This window comes from Sturnira hondurensis, unplaced genomic scaffold (assembly GCF_014824575.4).
Source record: "Sturnira hondurensis isolate 20B ecotype Veracruz unplaced genomic scaffold, ASM1482457v3 Scaffold0000880, whole genome shotgun sequence".
In the NCBI taxonomy this organism is placed as follows: Eukaryota; Metazoa; Chordata; class Mammalia; order Chiroptera; family Phyllostomidae; genus Sturnira; species Sturnira hondurensis.
Genome location: NW_028073511.1, coordinates 7,092,641 through 7,114,530, shown reverse-complemented (window position 1 = coordinate 7,114,530; position 21,890 = coordinate 7,092,641). Strand labels below are relative to the sequence as shown.

The 21,890-nt window shown below is 38.1% G+C and overlaps 1 protein-coding gene across 2 annotated transcripts in view; it reads left to right on the top strand.

The window, feature by feature from the left end:
* The window catches only part of RCAN2 (regulator of calcineurin 2), a 260,809-nt gene that overhangs the window by 30,228 nt on the left and 208,691 nt on the right, over positions 1-21,890 (top strand). For both annotated transcript variants that reach the window (XM_037054229.1, XM_037054235.1), the window contains exon 2: positions 20,036-20,262. In XM_037054229.1, the coding sequence (XP_036910124.1) occupies positions 20,038-20,262 (225 nt within the window). In that variant the 5' untranslated portion in view covers positions 20,036-20,037. The remainder of the gene's footprint in view (positions 1-20,035; positions 20,263-21,890) is intronic.

The following is a 21,890-nucleotide window of genomic DNA, read 5'->3' as shown; positions in this document are numbered from 1 at the left end:
AATGAAGGTTAAATTAAGAACACAGTAGAAGGAATTAAAAGCTGGCTAGATGAAGCAGAGGATTGAATCAGTGATCTGGAGGACAAGGACAAGGTAGAAAAAATTCTCAGAGCAATGAAATGAAAAAAAGTCTCAAAAAGAATGATGAGTTTTTAAGGGAGCTGTAAGACAACATGAAATGTAACAATATCTGTATCATAGGTATACTAGAAGGAGAAGAAGAGGGGCAAGGGATAGAAAATCTGTTTGGAAAAGTTGTGACAAAAACTTCTCTAACCTGAAGAGAGAAAAAGACATGCAAGTCCAGGAAGCACAGAGGGTTCCAATCAAGATGAACCAATTGCCAACTCCAAGACACATCACAATAAAAATAACAAAGTTTAAAGACAATGAGAGAATCTTAAAGGCAGTAAGAGAGAAACAGGAAGTAACACACAAGGGAGCTCCAATTAGGCTATCAGTTGGTTACTCAACAGAAACACTACACACCGGAAGGGAATGGCCAGAAATATTCCAAAGAATGAAAAGCAAAGGCCTGCAACCAAGAAAAAAAAAAAGGCTAAAAGATTATATATACACCAAACCAAGATTTCAAGAGATGCTAAAGGGACTACTTTAAGAAGATAAAGAAAAGAGAGAGAGAGAGAGGAACACAGATACAAAGGGAAAAATGGCAATGAATAAGTACTTATTGATAATAAGCTTAAATGTAAATAAATTAAATGCTCCAATCAAAAGACATAGGGTAGCTGAATGGATAAGAAAATGGGACCTGCCTATATATTGCTTACAAAATACTCATCTCAGAACAAAAGATATACACAGAGTGAGAGTAAAGAGATGGGGAAAATATTCCAAACAAATACACATGAAAAAAAGCTGGGGTAGCAATACTTACATCATACAAAATAGATTTCAAAACAAAGCCCATAAAAACAGACAAACAGGACACTTCATAATACTTAAGAGAATAATCCATCAAGAAGATACAACCTTCATAAACATATAGGTACCCAACATAGGTATACCCAAATATATAAGGAAAACCTTGGAGGACTTCAGGAAAGGTATCAACAGCAACACACTCCTAGTACGGGATCTTAATACCTCCTTGTTGATGATGGATAGATCTTCTAAGCAAAGAATCAGCAAGGATATCGTGGCACTGAACAACACTTTAGATCAAATGGACTTCATTGATATACAAAACATTTCACCCCAAAGAAACAAAATATACAATCTTTTCAAATGCACGTGGAACATTTTCAAAGATAGACCACACTGTAGGACACAAAACAAACTTCAACAAATTCAAGAAAATTGAAATCATATCAAGCATCATTTTGGATCATAATGGTTTGAAACTAGAAACCAACCTCAAGGGAAAAAGTCAAAAATACTCAAAGTCATAGAGACTGAATAACGTGCTATAGAATAATGAATGGGTTAACAATGAGATCATGGAAGAAATCAAAAAGCTTCTGGAAACAAGTGAAAATGAACAGACAACAACCCAAAACTTATGGGACACAGCAAAGGCAGTACTGAGAGGAAAGTTCATAGCAATGAAGACCTAACTAAAAAATAGAAAGGTTTCAAATAAACAACCTATCCCAACATCTATAAGAAGTAGAGGAACAATAGCAAACAAAGCCCAGAGCAAGTAGAAGGAAGGAACTAAGACCAGAGTGAAGTAAATGACACAGAGAATAAAAAAAAAATTCAAAGACCCATAAATCCAGAAGCTGGTTCTTTAAAAAGATATACAAAATTTACAACCCTTTAACCAGACTCATCAAGAGAAAAAAGAGAGACAACTCAAATAAATAAAATCAGAGACAAAAGAGGAGAGATTATAACCAATACCACAGAAATAGAAAGGATTATACGAAATTACTATGAACATCTATATGCTAAGAAATTTCGCAACCTGGGTAGAATGGAAAAATTTCTAGAATCACTTAATAACCCAAAACCGAATCAAGAAGAAGCAGAGAGCCTGAATAGACTGATAATAAGTGAAATTGAAGCAAAATTTAAAAAAAAACCTCCCAGCACACAAAAGCCCTAGACTACATGGCTTCACAAGTGAATTTTACCAAACATTGGGGGAAGAGCTCACTCCAATTCTTTTCAAATTATTCCAAAACTCAAAAAGAGAGAAGACCCCCAAACTATTTTATGAGGCCAGTATTACCATACTCCCATAACCAGGTAAAGACACAACAGAGAAAGAAAAGTATAGGCCAATATAGCTGATGAACATAAATCCTCAACAAAATATTGGCAAACTGCATCCAGCAATACTTTAAAAAGATCACACACTGTGATCAAGTGGGATTCATCCCAGGGATGCCAGGATGGTGTAACATTCCCAATTCAATAAATGTAATATACTACATAAACAAAATAAAAGGAAAAACACATGATCATCTTCATAGGTGCTGAAAAACCATTTGATAAAGTACAGCACCCATTTAATAATAAACCCCCTCAGGAAAGTGGTTATAGAAGGAACATAACCTCAACATAATAAAGGCCATATTTGAGATGCCTATAGCTAACATCATACTCAATGGGAAAAAATTAAAAGTTTCCTCCCTAAGATCAGGGAAAAGACAAGGTTGTCTGCTTTCATTACTTTTATTCAACATAGTATTGGAAGTTCTAGCCACAGTGACCTGACAAAAAAAGAAATAAAAGGTGTCCAAATTGGAAAGGAGGAAGTAAAAACTGTCATTATTTGCAGATGACAGGATTGTGTACATAGAAAACCCTATGGGCTGCACCAGAAAACTACTTGACCTAATAAGTGAATTTGGCAAAACAACAGGATACAAAGTCAATATTCAGAAATCAAAAGCATTCTCTACACCAACAACAATATATTGGAAAGAGAAATTAGGAAAAAATTGTATTTGCTATAGCAACAAGAAAAATAAAGTACCTAGGAATAAATTTAACCAAAGAGGTAAAAGACATGTACTTGGAAAACTACAGAACATTAAAGAAAGAAGTTAAGGAAGATACAAATACATAGAAGCATATACCGTGGTCATGTACTGGAAGAATTAACATCATTAAAATGTCCATACTACCCAAAGTAATCTGTAGATTAAATGTAACCCTTATTAAAATACCAACTGACATACTTCACAGATTTATAACAAATAAATGGGTTAACCAGGAGATTGTAGAAGAAATCAAAAAGCTTCTGGAAACAAATGAAAATGAACATACACTCAAAAATGTATCATGAACCCAAAATGGCCCTGAATAGCCTCAGTAATGTTGAGAAAGAGGAACAAAGTAGGAGGAATCACAATACCTGACATCAAACTATATTACAAGGCCACTGTAATCGAAACAGTCTGGTACTCTCATAAGAATAGACACATAGATCAATGGAACAGAATAGAGAGCCCAGAAATAAACTCATGACTCTATGGTCAATTAATATTTGACAAAGGGGGCAGGCGCATAAAATGGAGTAAACATAGGCTCTTCAACAAATGGTGTTGGGGGAACTGGAATGGTACATGCAAAAACTGAAACTTAATCACCGACTTACGCTATTCACTAGAATAAACTCAAAATGAATAAAAGACTTAAACATAAGCTATGACACCATAAAAGTCCTAGAGGAAAACATAGTAAAATTTCAGATATCCCATTCAGCAATATTTTGCCAATATATCCTCTAGGGCAAGGGATATAAAGGAAATAATAAACAAATGGGACTATATCAAATTAAAAAAAGCTTTTGCTTGGCTAAAGAAAACATCAAAATGAAAAGGGAACCAACCATATGGGAAAACATATTTGGCAATGATACCTTGGACAAGGGTTTGACCTCCAAAATACATAAAGAACTTACATAACTCAACCCCAGGAAGACTAACTATCCAATTGAAAAATGGGCAAAGGACCTGAAAAGACACTTCTTCAAGAAGGACATGCACAGGGCCCATAGGCATATGAAAGGATGCTTAACATCACTAGCCATCAGAGAAATGGAAATTAAAACCACAATGAGATACCACCTCACATCAGTCAGTATTTGCCATCATTAACAAATGAACAAACAATAAGTGTTGGAGAGGATGTGGAGCAAAGGGAACCCCAGGACACTGTTGGTGGAGATGTAGACTCATGTAGGCAGTGTGAAAAGCAGTATGGAATTTTCTCAAAAAACTAAAAATACACCTATGTTTTGACCCAGTGATTCCACTACTGGGATTATACCCTAAGAATCCTGAAAAACCAATTCAAAAGGACCTGTGTACCCCAGTGTTCATAGCAGCATTATTTACAATAGCCAAGTTCTAGAAACAGCCTAAGTGCCCATGAGGAAATGAGAGGATAAAAACATTGTGGTACCTTTACCCAAAGGAATACTACATGGCAGAAAGAACTCCTACCTTTTGTGACAGCATGGATGAAACTGGAGAGCATTATGCTAAGTGAAATAAGCCAGGTGGTAAAAAACAAATGCTATATGATCTCACTTATCAGAGGAACCTAATGAATAAAACAAACAAATAAGCAAAATAGAACTAGAGTTATGGAAACAAAGAACTGACTATCAGTGACCAAAGTGGAGTGGGGAGGGAGCTAAGGGGGGAAAGAAGGGGGATAATGAGGGAAAGAATGGGAATGATCTAATCAATGAACAGGTATAATTGACCCATGGACATGGAAAAACGGGTGGGGATTTACCATGGGAGAGGAGGTGGGCTGGGCAGGGGAAAGCAAGGGGGGAAAATTGGGAGAAGTGTAGTAAGACAACAATAAAAAGAGAGACAAATAAGAAGAGAATGGCGAGTACAACTTTAAGTTTGAAGCAGGTAACATGTACTAGAAAGCTAGGTACATGGGCTGAGAAAATATAAAGAAACCCCTTATTCTTATGGCAAACTCTAAGACTAACATAAAATGTGTTTTTCTCAAAAATAAACAATTATCTAAGAACAGGTGAGTAGTGAAGCAAGTGCAACAGACTATATGATTGGCAAGTGCAAGCCAGTGGTCATAGCAAGTGCTAGCATTCCCTGAGTGGTCATAGCTGCTAGATTCAGACCTAAATGAGTCTAACTCTAACTCTAACCTCATCTAACTCTAACCTCAGACCTAACTCAGACCTCAGACTCACTATGCTCTCATTTGGTCTTCTCAATAGTCTTGATTTAAAGGTCTTGAAACTGAGGCTTATTGAGCAATACCAACTTGCCTTAAATCACCAGGTGAAATAGTTGTGGAAGGAGGATTCAGATTCAGACCTCAGGGTCTAGCTGCCATCACTAGTTGGCCTTCCCCCTGGCTCCCTCTCAGCCAGCAAGAGATGGAGAACTGGTGTTTGAATCTGGGTCTTTTTGCCTTCAAAGTTCTTGCATTTCTTACTGTGAGAGCACTACCTCTTTTAAAGAGCTGAAAAATAGTGTACCCACCAAAAATGTGGAGAGTTTTGTGTAGAGAGGAGGGTGTGTAACTTATTCATCCATATAACAGCTCTATGAAGTTGGTACCGTACAGTTCCAATATTGCATACACCGCCCATAGATGTTCAGTAACATGTCCAAGGTCACAGAGCTAGAAAGTGGCAGTGCCAGGATTCAGACCAAAGCCCTTACTTTTCTCTTTATACCTCTCTACCTGTAAAAAGACTGGTGGCTCTAGGAAAGAGAAGAAGAGCCCCCATGTCATGTGAGACATAGTTATGGTCTTGCTCAGTTGAGAGGTAAGGTGGTCAGTACTAATAATAGTTAACATCGACAGACCAATCACAGTGTGTCCCAGTCATTGTTCAAAATGCCTTATTTTTATTAGCTATGAAGTGCTCAAAACAGCATTCTAAAACACTCTTCTTACAACTATTTCATGGGTGAGGAAACTGACCACAGAGAAGTTAAATAACTTGCCCAAGGTCAGACAGCTATTGTGTTGAGCTGAGAATTAAATTCAGAACTGGAAATTCATTCAATTCAAGAAATGTGGGAGGCCACCTTCCAAGGGTGTAAATGCTCCAGTTTGGCAGCTACAGGGGTTATCCAGATGGGATGACAAACTCTGCTCTCAACATTGAGTGGAAGGTAAGAATAAGAAAGGCACAGGGAGAGGCAAAACAGTGTCCTGAGAGATACGACAGACATAAGAACATAAAGTCCTTGAGAGGGTGATCTCGTCTTGTGCAGGTGGAGCTCAGAGTCAGGTGTGAGGTCAGTGGTTCCAGAGTGGCTTTCAGGAGGGATGGGATTAGGAGAAAAGCTCAGCTGTGAGGAAGGTTGAGTAAGTTGGTTCAGGCCACACGACGATCTGTAAGTTTGATACAGATAAATCTCTGAGAACAAAAGAAGCACTCAAAATTGTTTGCTGGTCAATTCCACTATGAGGAGTATATCCTAAGAACCCTGAAACACCAATCCAAATGAACCTATGCACCCCGATGCTCGTAGCAGCACAATTCACGATAGCCAAGAGTTGGAGGCAACCTAGATGCCCACCAGTAAATGACTGGATCAAAAAGCTATGGTACATTTACACAATGGAATTCTATGCTGCAGAAAGGAAGAAGGAGCTCCTACCTTTTGCAACATCATGGATGGAACTGGAGAACATTATGTTGAGTGAAATAAGCCAGGCGGTGAAAGACAAATACCATATGATCTCACCTTTAACATGAATCTAAACAACAAAGCAAACAAGCAAGCAAAATATGACCAATGACACTCAAATACGGAGCAGGCTGACAGGGTCCAGAGAGGAGAGGGGAGAGAATCATAGGGGGAAAGGGGAGGGACTCACATGAATAAGTATAAAGGACACATGGACAATAATTAAGGTGGGGGGCACTGAGGGGGCAGGGCAGGGAATATAAAACAGAAAACTGTACTTGAATAAGAATTAAATTTTAAAAAGTCTCCAAAAATTGTTTGCTGGTGTGTTATTATTATTATCATCATCATTATCATTATTGACAGAGCTGGAACTTGATGAGAAGACTAGAGCTTTTTTCTCAGCACTAATGAAAGAGTTGACAAATTTGGACAGGGAGCCTATAATTTTCTTGGGGGTGTCCTGGTTTGCTAGGCTAAAGAAAATTTTTTTGAATTCAATAAGAAGTTTTTTATTGAATTTGATTGACCTTCATGAGTTATGGGATATTTTTTAATGGGGAAGTGACCTGAACATTTCGCTGTATTTAAGAAGAAATGTAGCATAGTATATGCTGGACACTGAGATAGGGAGATTTATCTCTCTCTTCCACCTTTCTTTTCTTCTTGCATTCAAAATCCTTACAATGAAGCCAATATTATCTGCTGATTCTGTAAGAGGGAGTTGAAACCTGCCTCTTTGGTCTTCTGATCAGTTATGAACAGCTATCCACCTCCCGACCCACCAACCCTCTTCCAAGAAACCCTCTAGGCTGGCTTTTCTTTCTTAGTAAAAGAAATTGAATTTTTTTTGGCTGGATTTCCCTCAGAGGTACAGTATGTCTCACTCCCTGCTCTTTTTCCTTTTCACTCTGTTTCAATGCCCCGTCTGAAAGCAGAAGATGAAAGATAATAGGATAAATCTTACTTTGGCTGCCATAGCAACCTTCACCTGCTTTGCTATTCACTTTTGAAGTGCCATTCTCCTGTGAAAAGTTGTGTTGCATATAATTATTTGGCTCATCCAGAGCAACAAATGAAAGGTTGGTCTTCTTCCTCCACACTGGTCTCAAGAATGCATGTTCCACAATGTGCAGGCAGAGGGTACCACACAGAGAGCACCTCCTTCCCCTTCTACTTTTATTTTTAAGAAAAAAAATGACACGGGCAGAACTGGTGAGAATCTGTGACTGCATTATATGGGCTCTAGTTTGAGTTGTCAATTTACAAATTACTCAAGTTTGTGTTTTTAAATCAAGTTTAAAAGCCAGTTCAATTGAAATTAGCACATGAAATTTCTAGACAGTTACCTAGGTAGAAGTGAAATTTCTTTAGTTGATCCCATCAAAACTCTCTTCATTCTTTTCCATTCTGTACTATACCCCAGAAGCTGATCCATAGACCCACAACTTGCTTTTCCCCTCCAACTTCATAAAACTTCATAAGAAGCTGCTTTCTTAGGGAATTGGATTAATTGAATTACTGTCCTGTGGGAGCTTAATGAGGAAGAGCGGCTTCAGAAGGTTTCTTGAAGGGAGCCGTTGTGGCGGACCCTGGCCAGCAGAGTCTGCCTGTTGTGGCTGATGGTGAGAATGAATGCCCAGGTGACAACAATCCTGTGGAGAAAAAGGGAACGGCACAACTACTCTCTCAAGGGGAGAGCACCTATGGATGTCTCGGCCACTCCCTCAGGAGGGGAGCACCCGACCCTTGCCTAGACAGGCTTTTATTGTTTTCCTGGGGTCTTACATCAGAGAAAGATTTATTATCTATTACATAGAATATTATTGTCTACATTTTAGGTACAATCAAGGAAATGAAAATAACATGCAGAGGGGAATGGCGATGAGCTGATTAGCTCTGTCCTTGGGAAAACTCACATTGGCTTTAGAAATTACCTTGAAGATAGACAGTACACATTTGTTGTTTTAGACCAGGGTGATGGAGTTTTAGCAAGAGCAAGCCATAACAATCTGTATGCATTTTCTAGGCCTGATTCCCACGAGAAAACTCAGTTTGAAGGTCTGGCTCCTGCCCACCACTTTGTAGGTGTTCCATACAGAGCTGAGTCACATTTGCCAGACCAAAACAAACCAGTCCCCTACAAGCCAGGAATTGGGAATGTGGATGATTTCCTCCAGTTTCCAGTTGGGTGTGGCTGGTGGAAGGTGCCAGCAGATTAGAGAAAGAGAAAGGTGGAGATATTTATTCCTTTGGCACTCTCTTTCTGGTACCAGTGTGGATTGAATATATCCCTCAACCAAAGGTCTATCAGGGAACCTTCTCACAGCTCTTGGGAGAAAAAGCAATTTTCCTTCTACCCTTCCAAGTTCTCCTGGTGGGTCTATTAATCAAGTTGACAAGACATAGATAAACAGAAGAAACTAGAGTTATTACATATGTACATATGAGGGATCCATAAGAATATGGGACCTCAGGACAAATTGAACAGTTGAGACTTACATGCCATCTTGACCTAAAAATTTGTGATTTGGACTTCAAAGGGTAGGAAGGCAATTCACATGAAGGTGGAAAAGCAAATGTTTGGTAAACAAATTTTTGTTGGGCCATCTTTAACCATGAGACACAGAGGACTTTGATCTAAGGGACATTGCTAGGTTCCTGCCTGTCTGTGGCACATTAGTTTGTATTAAACCGCGGTGATCTGTGATGATGGCTCTCTTCCTGCGGTGGGTCCTCCAGCTAAATTCTTTTCATAAGTTAAGGAAAAGATCAAAGGTTTTTCCTGCTTCTTGTTTCTTGAAAATAACCATCTCAGAATAATCAGTATCTCCAAAAGGCGTAATCTGGGGTGGCAAACTCTGCGTCCCCACTCAACAACTCTACATCAACCTGTTCTGGAAACATCTCCTCTCCTCTCCCCTATTCAGGACTAAGGGTAGGGCCAGGCCAGGGTTTTGCACTATCTTTTGTGGTTTTCCATATCCTGCTCACACCTTTGTAAACAGTCTCTTTATTAAATTTAAACCCTTTTAAATGACTGGTTTTGAGTATGCTATCTGTTTCCTGCTGGACCTTGACTAATACAACAACCAAAGCTCTTCTCTTTGGGATGGTGCTCCAATATTGCTTATTTTGTACAATGAACTTATGGCTCATTGTAGGTCATTCTTAGTTGAAATATTTCCTTGTCTTTAAGAACAACCTCCTCACACTTCTATCCTTTATAAAAGATGATGTTTCCTCTATTTAACATGCTTCTCTTGAAGCGAGCTGTTTGAAACACATTTTCTTTTTTTATAATTTTTTTAAATTTTATTTATTTATCTTTAGAGGGGAAGGAGAGAGGGAGAGAAACATCAATGCATGGTTGCCTTTCGTGCGTTCCCTGCTGGGAGTTGGCCTGCAGGGAACCGGCCTGCAACCCAGGCATGTGCCCTGACTGGGAATCGAACCGCGATCTTCTGGTTCGCAGGCCCGCGCTCATGAAACACATTTTCTTGATGTCAGTTAGGTTGGTGATAATGGAACACAAATATCCTGCTTGTCTAGTCTGACCCTGGATAAATTTGAGGGTCTTTTTTCCTTTTATTTTGCCCATGGGAAGAATAGACAGAATTTTATATTCTCCCTTTTGGGAGACTATGGACATTAAAACCATACAGGGGTAAAGGCATTATCATGGGTGGATTTGTAGTGTCATTGCTGCTGTAGAATCCCCTGAAAAGCAGATGGTGGAAACAACTTCCTTTTCCACCCCCTAACTTCAGAAATCTTCACAAGAAGCTGCTTTCTTGGGGAACTGGATGAATTGAATTACTGTCCTGTGGGGGCTTAATGTGAAGAGTGGCTCCAGAAGGCGGCCTGAAAGGAGCCCTGGATGAGGATTTGGACAATTTCTATTGAACCCAGGAGTTGAAAACTGCATGTTCCTGATTCCTTCAAGACTGATTCCAAATGATCTCAAGAACATCATGAGGTTCACACAGCACAGCAGGTGTGAAAATTCTGCAGCAGAATTAAATAGGGTGCATTATATTTTAGAAAGAGCTCTAATGGATTTCTGGGGAGCACAGCCCAAGAATATCATGTCTCACCTTTGTATCTCAGATGGCTGGGAGGGTTTTTTGTTACTAATATACCAATTTCCCTGTAAGAGGGACAAAAATGAGCAAAAGACCTGGCTAATCCCTGAAATGGTCTAGATATTAAAATATAAAGAGGCATCAAAAGGACCTCCCTCATAAGGCCAGACTAAAAATGAAAGCTGATGATATGATTTAATGGTAAGAAGAGTTTTGTTATTCATAGAAAAATTTTCTTCTAATAAGCTTGTTTTGTCCCAAGTATCTGAAACAATGGCATAATTTTAGACTGAAGGAATTTTAAACACTGCAAAAGTTTAAGGTGAGATTTCTGTTTAAAACTTTTAACTGCATTCCTTTAATCTTATATGCAACTTGAAAATAGCAATAGGAATGTCTTATCTACTACTTTTTAATGCAACATTGCATCCTTAGTTTTTACCATTAATATGCAAGTTGACATTGTCATCTTCAAGTTCTTCCATACTAACTAATCTTCCATAATCCATTTGCTTGGTTTCCAATCAAAACTGAACTTAAAGTCAGAATGAATTATTCATTAATCATTTTCATTTACCCTGTTTTCTTATTTATCCTTCTTGGCTGGCCATAGCATGGAATCAAGGCATATTTGCTTCTATTTTGTTGTGCTTTTTGCAAAATGGTTTAGATTGCTGTTCTTAATGTAAAATGAAAGTGAATTGAATCTTTAGCATTCTTTTATCTGAGGAAAAATAAACCCAAACTTAAGTTGCTTTTTGTATGTCTCGCTCATTTTCTTCCTTTGTGGATCATTATTTTCTATTTTTTAAAATTCTCACATTCTAATTTGAGTAACCTAGAAGATGAAAAATATAGACAAGTTGTTAGGAGCATCAATTTAAAGGTTTCAACGCTAGAGGAAGCTTTTGGTAAAGGTTATAAGTTTCCTTTTCTGAAGCATCTTTAAGTCCATAGATAAACAAATGCCCCCCCTTTTTTGTATTTTCTTTAATTATTGTAAAAACAAAACTTTCAAGGTAAAAGACCTAAAAGGAAATGCCAGCCACCCGTTTCCTTGGTCCTTGGATCCCCTCTGTGACATTCCACCAGGTGTCCATCATCTGCTCAATGGAGCAGCAATACCAGCTTCTCACTTAGACACAGGCAAGATATTTCTGTTTTAACTTTAATTTTAAGAGATCCATAGCTCCTTTTATTAAATGGAATTCTTTTTCCCTGGTTTGACTTCTACTCTCTAAGAGCCATACACCAAACATTTCATTTCCTTTTTTTGGGAATTAGAAAGCAACTGTGATTTCACTCAAGCCTTCTTCCCTACACTGCCTATGCATGTCTGCCCATGTATCTGTTTCTCAGATGACGTAACTTTTGGCCCCTCATTAGAGTGGATAGTCTCCTCGGAGAGAATGCATTTTTTTTCTGTGATGAGTGGTACACAGAATTGGCCTTGATGTTCTCTCCATGTTGAGGAGACTCAAGATGAGATTACCAGCACCCTGCCCATTCTGATGTGGCATTAGCCTTATTTATACATCACACATCTCACTATTAACAATGAACTTACTTGATAGTGAAACTAGTATGAGCAGCTCCATGGATGTTTACAATTTTGTTTTTCTGTCATGGCTCTTTACCATTCTCATGGGCTTATTTGTAATCTTTCCCCTCCTTTTATATACAGTCTAAGCCTTTCTAGAGCAGAACTCCTATAGGCAAATGCACAGCTCTCCACTCTCATGAGTTCTACCCTATTCCTAGAAAGGTGTAATGTTTTAGGGTTCAGTAGTTCAGAAATCTGAAATTCATGGATAATGTTAACTGTGACAACAGCAATATCCAACAGAATCAGATGTCTCTTTGAGGCCCCTTCTCCTGGGTTTAAATGTTAGGCATAAAAGTAGGGAGTTTTGGAAAAATTGTGTAGAAACCCTATAATGTCTAGATCATTCAAGGTTGTTGAGGGAGAGAAAACTTATTCACTATTTATGCAACAAACATTCATTCAGTCACCGTTTCTTTGATGCCAAATAGCCATCTTTAGGTTTCAGATGGCTAATCTCAACAGTAGGAAATACAGTCTTCATTCTCAGTCTTTTAATGTTTAATAAGTGCTATCAGGTTATCTGAACTTGGATGAAATTATTTTCACGTTATAGCAACATGATGAAATAGTTGAAAATCTTCCTTTCTCTAGGCTTCCCCCTCAATTAAAGTGGGTCAAATTAATCATTTAAATTCTCAATGCCACTAGTTTTGTAACATTTAAACAAACCATTCTGCTGGTGTTTTGGGGAGAGGCAGGGTTGTTTTTTATTTTATTTCTTTAACTATATTTTATTGAGCCCTGGCTGGTGTAGCTTAGTGGATTGAGCTCTGCCTGTGAACCAAACGGTTGTAGGTTTGATTCCCAATCAGGGCTCCTGCCTGGTTTGCAGGCCAGGTCCCCAGTGGGGGCCACGTGAGAGTTAACCACATGTGATGTTTCTCTCCCTGTCTTTCTCATTCCCTTCCTCTTCTCTAAAAATAAATAAATAAAACCTTTACAATACATACATATATTTTATAGATTATGCTATTAAAGTTGTTCCACTTTCTCTCCCCTTTATTCCCTTCCACTCTGCACCACCCCCTGTATCCTCCCTCCTCCCCGTAGTTCATGTTCATGAGTCGTACATATAAGTTCTCTGGTTTCTACATTTCTTAAACTGTTCTTAACCTCCCCCTGTCTATTTTGTATTTACCATTTATGCTACTTATTCCCTATACCTTTTCCCCTATTTCCCCTCCTCCCCCAGTTCATAACACTCCATGTGATCTCTGTTTCTGTGATTCTGTTCCTGTTGAAGTTGTTTGTTTAGTTCTTTTTTTTTTAGGTTGGGTTGTTTATAGTTGTGAGTTTGTTGTCATTTTACTCTTCATAGTTTTGATCTTCTTCTTTTTCTTAGATAAGTCCCTTTAACATTTTATATAATAAGATCTTGGTGGTGAACTCCTTTAACTTGACCTTATCTGGAAAACACTTTATCTGTCCTTCCATTCTAAATGAGAACTTTGCTGGACAGAGTAATCTTAGATGTAGGTCCTTGCCTTTCATAATTTTGAATACCTCTTTCCAGCCCCTTCTTACCTGTAAAGTTTCTTTTGAGAAATCAGCTGATAGTCTTATGGGAACTCCTCTGTAGGTAATTGTCTCCTTTTCTCATATCGCTTTTAAGATTCTCTCCTTCTCTTTCATCTCGGGTAATGTAATTATGATGTGCCTTGGTGTGTGCTTTCTTGGGTCCAACTTCTTTGAGACTCTCAGCTTCCTGGACTTCCTGGAAGTCTATTTTCTTTGCAAGATTGGGGAAGTTCTCCTTCATTATTTTTTTAAATAAGTTTTCAATTTCTTGCTGTTTCTCTTCTCCTTCTGGCACCCCTATGATTCGGATGTTGGAACCTTTAAAGTTGTCCCAGAGGTTCCTAAGCCTCTCCTCATTTTGGGGGGAATTCTTGTTTCTTCATTCCGTTCTGGATGAATGTTTATTTCTTCCTTCTGGTCCAAACTTTGATTGATTTGAGTCTCGGTTTTCTTCCTGTCACTGTTGGTTCCCTGTACATTTTCCTTTATTTCACTTTTCATAGCCTTCACTTTTTCCTCTATTTTGTGACCCTACTCCACCATTTCTGTGAGCATCCTGATTACTAGTGTTTTAGAGTGTGCATCTGATAGCTTGGCTATCTCTTCATCGCTTACTTTTATTTTTTCTGGAGCTTTGACTTGTTCTTTCATTTGGGCCTTTTTTGTTGTTGTTGTTTTGGTGTGCCTATTATGTAGTAAGGGATGGAGTCTTAGAATTTGCCAGGGCGGGGCAACCCAAGTCACTGGGTTGTGGTGCTGTATGTGGGGGAAGGGTCCCAGAGGGAACAATACCACTTACTTGGCTCTTGGCTGGCTTTCAGTCACTTCTCCTGCTACCCACAAGCAAAGTAGGCCCTTCTGGTGCTGGTTCCAGGGAGGGAGAGTGCTTTGTGTACATTCTAGGACCCTGTGGGTCTCTCGAATTAACTTTCCTTTGAGGCTGGGAGTTTCTCTTGCTACCTCAGCTCCCACAGGTTTTTTCTGTTATAGGCTTTGAGGCTTCATTTCCCTGCACTGATACCCGGCATTTTGAGGTGTGTCTTGCTTCCCAGTTGTTCCTCCTGGTTTATCCTCACACAAATGTGGGACTGATTGCCAGGTCCTCCAGCTGCCTGTCCTACTGGTCTGAATGAATATTTCTTCCTTAACTCCTTGGTTGTTGGACTTCCATACAGTTTGATTTTCTGGCCATTCTGGTTGTTTTTTTGTTCTTAGATTTGTTGCTGTCCTTCTTTTGGTTGTGTGAGGAAGCGCTGTGTATCTACTTATACCACCATCTTACTGGAAGTCTTTGCTTGGTTTTTTTCTTATGTAATTACTCTCTTTTTTCTAAGGAATATTTGTCCCTTCTAATGTCGTCTCCAACCAGGCTCATATCAGATATTCAAGGGGCATAACTAGTTGTTTCTCATTTTAATGATTTGTGTTTAACTGTCATGGACATACACTAGAAGTTTGAAACTTGTTCACATATTTGTCGGAAGTAGATGACAACTCCTCTGTAGTGCCAGGTTTCTCCATTATGTACTTGCTCTTGATGAGACTATACTGGTAATAAATAGCTTTAATTCAAATGTTATTTTGGAGGCTACAGAAGATGTTCGCATGATGCATTTCATTTGATGGTCAGCATAGACAAGGCCACAATGTTTCTCCATTTTGCTGACAAGAAAACCACAGCTCAGAAGGCATGAAATTTATGGAAGGGCTAGAACCCAAGTATGCCCCCTGGGCTCTTCCCAGTATTTCATAAAGATGCCTCTTCTCTGCATGGAAAGAAGTTTTGAGGTTCTCCTAGGGGAGGCTTTTAAAGTGGATAGTGGTTTTCCTTTTCCTGATGCATGTGATGATGGAAATTTATGCCTTCCAAATGTCAAACAACAGAAGAATGGTTAAATAAATATGACAGATCCCTATACTTGGTTACTATGTGGCTATTAAAATGAATCTTTTTAAAGAATATATAATGATACAAGGAACTGCTCTTGATTATATCAATGTTTTGTGAAAGGTGCTGGATACTAAACAGTAGGATCTCGATTTTGTTCAAAACTTATACTAGTGAAACAAGCACTGGAATAAAACATACCAAAATATCAGCAGTTTCCTCTATATGGTAGGATCGTGGTTTAATTTGATTTTTCTTTTTTTATACCTTTCTGATTTTTTTAGTTTTTTTCCTTCAGTGAACTCATATTGTCAAAAACATAAATGTTATTTTCATTATACTCCACAGACTTTTTTATTTTAGCTAGAGGAATCCTTTGAGTAATTTTTGCTATCTTTGGTCTATAAAATTACATACATTGAAACTTGAAATGGTCAGGTGCTTTCATTAGTAGTGTATAGATTTGAGATAAATAATATATTCTTAGTGTTTATATTTTATTTTTTTAATTTTTATTTATTGATTTTTACAGGCAGAGGAGGAGAGAGAGAGACATCGATTTGTTTTTGCACTTATTTATGCACTCATTGGTTGATTTCTTGTATGTACCCTGACCAGAGATCAAACCCGCAATCTTGGTATCTTAGGATGATGCTCTAACCAATTGAGCTACCTGGCCAGGGCAGTGTTTATATTTTAGATTGGCTGTTATAACTCATTTGCTGGTTTGTTACTTTCTGAAAGTGACTCCTTTTTACATAACTCATCAATTTAGTCAAACATCATTTTGAGGGCTTTCTGAATGTATCAGGCTGAAGATTAAGTATAATGTGCCACACGGAGGGAGACAGCCCAGTCTCTGCTCTCAAGAAATACCCATCTGGTTTGAGATAGAGACCAGTAAAGCCATCATAGTGAGAGAAGGCTGTGCAGAACACTCAGGGACTACAAAGCGAGGAGGCCACCTTCACGGGCCCTGCGGGCCGCTGGGAAGCTTTCCCAGAAGAGTTGCCTCTTGAGCCCGAGGCAGCTCTTTTCTCTTGGATAACCACCCTCAGATTTAGAAATAAGGACAACACATGTAAATCTTTTTATGCTATGAGGCAATTGTTGCCTTAAAGATATTTACAATAGTTAAGAGTTTTGAAATTACTTTAGAATGGTAAACTAGTTATTTTGGGTCATGGGACCTTACTGTTTCTTAAGTAAGGCATTCTTCTAGTCTTCAGAATTTCCCTTTCTTCCTGTATATTTCTTCCTGTTAACTAAAAATTAGTGGTAATACCAAAGCATAATAGTCTTGTTCTGAGATTATCATAATAATGTCTTTTTATATTACATATAAAAAATATCTCATTACATATCCTTTTATGTAATGGTTAATGCTAATTTTGATCACTTCTTTCATTCCTACTTCATTCCACCACCTTTCGTACTCTATTTTATAGGGATAAACTGAGTCATAAAATGATCTGTTGACTTCTCCAAATTATGAAGTGAGTCAGTAATGGAACTGGAAAACAGAGGTCAGCTTTGTACAAAGCTCTGACTTCTCAAATATTTCTCTATAGGAGTCAAATAGGTTGTTTGTCAAAAGTGCATTCACCTTTTACATCTTTAGTGAAAGTAATGAGCTTAAAATAAAGTCTCTCAAAGATAATTGTATTGTTACAGCTTTGGACAGAAGTTAAGACCATTTGAGTAGATTAAAATGAGTCCTGAGTGAGGCTTATTATTTGATCTATTTAATTAATTTGTTCAGCAATAGATTTTAATTCTTCCTGGAAAAGAATAAATGGAACATTTTCAGACCTGTTTAATAATATTTGAGATCCATTTTGATTAATTAAAAAATTTCCAAATAAGAGGAACAGGATTAAAAATAAAATCAGAGTTGACACAATACACTTCATGCTACTGGATGATTATGACTTCATTATCAAATAGTCTTTCTATAATCCATTAACCGAAAGAACACTATTTTAATGCTCTTAGTTATTATTTTTACTATTAAAATAATTATACTCTAATAATAAACATTGACTATTATGAATATTACACTAAACTATCTGAAGCAACAGTATAATTGTATATGAAGAAAAATATATATGTTTTTCATTGAAGTTTTTCCTTCTAGTTAAAAATATTTATATATTTTGAATTAACTATACAACAAAACAAAACTTAAAATATGTACCATAGTTTGTATTAAGAATAAATGTCTCATTGATTCCCATGCAAAAAATGTTGCATTAATTGGAGTTTTAAGAACTTTACAATACAGAAATGGTTCTATTATATCTTATACAGAATAATATCTTTATTAACCACAATTACAGTGACCTGATTTTAGAGTTAGTACTTCAAATTCTTTAATTTTCGGCCTTTGTTCTGACCATGCCTAAGCTTCTATATATAATGCATTATTTATATTGTCATCATGTATTGCTTATCAGGATCCCACTTAGGTTTTTTGTTGTTGTTGTTCAGATACAGTTATCTCCATTTTTCTACCACTACTTTCCCCCACTTCCCACCCTTGGTTCTATGCTCCTTTGGCTTTATCCAGGGGTCCTTTATAAATGTTTCTCGATGTAGGTTTTGTTTCCAGGAAAAAAAAAAATATATCCTCATCAGGAGGATACATTCAGAGTTTAAGAGTTCTGTGTATCTCCACAGAAACTTATATTTGTCTCGAGATCTGGACTTTGTGCTTAAACTTGGTAAGGGCTGAGGGAGATCTCATGATACTCACTGTCCCATTCTTCACTTTGAGGTTGTCTGCTGCTGGGGTTGGGGGATGTGGAGTTTCCTGATGATCCAGCAGCCACATCCTAACTGCCAGTCAGTGTTACCTGTATATCCATGGGCACATTACTGAAGTTTCTGGGCCTCTAATTATTGAAGTCAGGACATAATATTATGATAGTCATAAAAATAAATAGAAAAATGTAGATATACTGTCCTTGAAATACACGGGGAGATAGACAAAATTTGCTAAACTATATACCAGTATCAAAAAAAAAACCAGAAAAACTTTCCAAATGGTTGCATTTGGGTAGAATTTTGAATGTAAGGGGTAAGGTGATAATAATATTGTGGAATGCATATGAGATCAATACTAGAAAGCTTCATGATGGGGGTGGTGAGAAAGGGGAGTCAATGTACCACAAATCAGCCAAAATTGTCCTGATTTTTCAAGATGTAATGTTCACAAATTACTTAGAGTAATCATCCCATGCAGAATGTACCTGTGTGTGTGTGTGTGTGTGTGTGAGTCCTTGTTGTGGGTAAACTGTTAACTATTATAGGAGCCATAATCAGGATTCAGGTGGAAATGAAATAGATTGTACTTCCTTGAATATAGACTTGTACTACTTTTTTTAAAGAACAAATTTTATTTATTTATTTTTAGAGAGAAGGGAAGGGAGGAAGAAAGAAAAGAATGGAAATATCAACCCATAAGAGATACATTGATCTGTTGCCTCTCACATGCCCCGAAATGGGGACTTGGCCCACCACCTGGGCACATGGCCTGACTGGGAATTGAACCTGCAACCTTTTGGTTCACAGGCTGGCGCTCAATCTACTGAGCCACACCAGCCAGGGAAGACTTGCACTAATTTTGATTTGCTTTATTTCTAAATTTAGAAAAGTGAGCTCTGGTGTCAAACTCCCTGGGTTTGTATCCTAGTCCTGCTATGGACCTTGTGAACATTTCTTACTTGTTTTGTTCCTCCGTTTTCCTAACTGTAATATGGAGATAATGTTGGAACCCATCTCATAGACTATTATGGAGGTTAAATGGGTAGGTTAATGCATGTAAATCATTTAGAACAGTTCCTGGCACTCAATGAAGGTTAGGCATTAGTGGTAGTGGTATATAATTCATCATGTAACTTATCAAAGCACTTTCCCAAGTGCAATTTGGTTGAGTCAATTTGATTCTTGTAAAGGGAGCAAAGTCTCAAGGAACTTATGTAACTTTCCCAGGTCCAAGTCTAGTAAACACTGGGCACCTCAGCTAGAACCCTTGGCCTCCAGCTGTTATCCAGGTTAAGTGCTTTTTGTTTTGGTGTTTTCTTTTCCCCCATTACACTGACTGGATTCTTGCCCAGAAGCAGAGCTATATGGGAAATTGTGACTCAGAGGTCAAGGGGATAATAGGAACTTGCTGGGTCTCCAAACTTCCAATAGTCCCCCCCAATTCCCTTCTTAATCATTCTCCCCTGCTCTGCTGCAGACATTCCAGTACAGCCACCTAAACACCAGGTTTTAAGGGATCATCGAGTTCTACTCTGACATTCATCCATCTTTGCCTCCTCAGGAATGAGAGGAGAATCTTACTTCATTGGCATGAGGAGCCCGGAGCAGCAAGGGCACATCCCAGAAGACGGAGGCCTTTTCTTGCTCTGCTGCATAGACAGAGACTGGGCTGTAACTCAGTGTTTTGCGGAGGAGGCCTTTCAAGCCATCACTGACTTCAATGACCTCCCCAACTCCTTGTTTGCATGCAACGTTCACCAGTCCGTGTTTGAAGGAGAAGAGAGCAAGGTAAGAAGACTTTGCTCCTCCTGAGACTTGTGGAGGGAGCTGCATGGCTCTGTCCCAAAATATTTCCATGGCTCATTTGTGATTGATGTTTTGAAGTGGTTGAAAATGTTTAGCTAGCTTTGTTCTTGGCATGCAGAGCAGGAGGAGAAAAGCCTGCTCTATGATCAGCTAATTTTGCGGGTACACATGACAAGGTTGTGGATGAGAATGTGTGGAGTCAGATCTGGTCCTCTGTGACTCAGGCCTACCTAACAAGTGGTGCAAGGAATAGTGACTGCAGGTGATATCCCTCGGGCTAGTTAACAGATGTCATTAAAAACAAATTACTTTTTCTTATTATGCCAACAACGTAATTTGCCTTTCTCAAAACAGCACATGCTCTCCATCATCCCTACCCCTCCTTCAGTTGGGTGAATATTCTAAAAATAGCTTTTATCCGAGCACTGCAGCAGTTAGAGGAAAGGTAAGTTGGTTGGCCCTCGGAGTCTTGCCCACTGATACCACAGTGGGTGGAATTGTTATGTGTGTGTTATTAGAATTTGAACGAAAGTGGTTAACTCCTTGATTTGCAATGACTGGGGAATGGGGTTGTCTACGTGCCAGCCTTTTCTAGAAAATGAAGCTTTCCATTTGAAGAGTCAAACTTGATTTAGGATAAGTATTCTTGGAAATCAGAGTAACTATTCTGTTTGGGGATCTTTCATTTCAACATTTTCTGACCTTTAAGTGTGATGTCTAAATAGATCCAACCTTGCCTTGTGTTCATGGATTTCTCATTGTAAATGTCCACTATTATCCTATGGCATAAAACCTGGCCAATATTTTTGAGGGAAGAGCCTTTTTTTCCTAAAACTAAAGTATGTGGCCCTGTGTCAGATGTAAGGTAGAATTTGTGATTGCTGTTTCACAAACTGTTTTTGCCAATTGCCAAGTTCAAGCTCTGTTGTTTGCAAACAGTTACTGGAAGTGTTTTTTCTGGATTTTATTGATTCTGTAAGCAATTCTGATAGTCCAGAGGATTCTACTTCAAGCCATTTAAAGATAGTTTTATAATGATATTGTTTTAGAATGGAATAATTGGAAAAATGGACTGAAAAATAGCTTGAAGTCCAAGTTCTTAGATGTGATTAGGACCTCCAGTGCTGGGGTCACCAGACTATTTTAAATAAGAAAATAGCACATAGCCTCTTTGACAGAAACTGAGAATTTAACTCTTAGATTATAATCAGGTTACAACACAGGCTATAATTTACTCAAGCACGTAATTTCTCCTGAAATCTATCTGACACTAACTGTGAAACAAGGTTTCATATTTTCTCATTTTATCATGTATTTATTTAAATGTTAACAATTGGAAGGGTTTTCCTTAGAGGTTTAATGGGGATTCTGATTCTTTCCTGGTTAAATATCTCTCTGTAGATTAAAACGACAAAACTAGGAAGGAACTAGTCTCATTTAGGATCAATGTTGAAGAATGGCTGGCCAACCGAACTGGAATTGGTCACGTGGAAAGACCGAGGCTTGGGGAGAGTTCTTGGGAATTTGCCCATATCTACTTTGATATTCTCACCTGTGACTGAATCATGGATTACAAAATTGTCTTATTTAATTTGAATACAAAGTTGGTA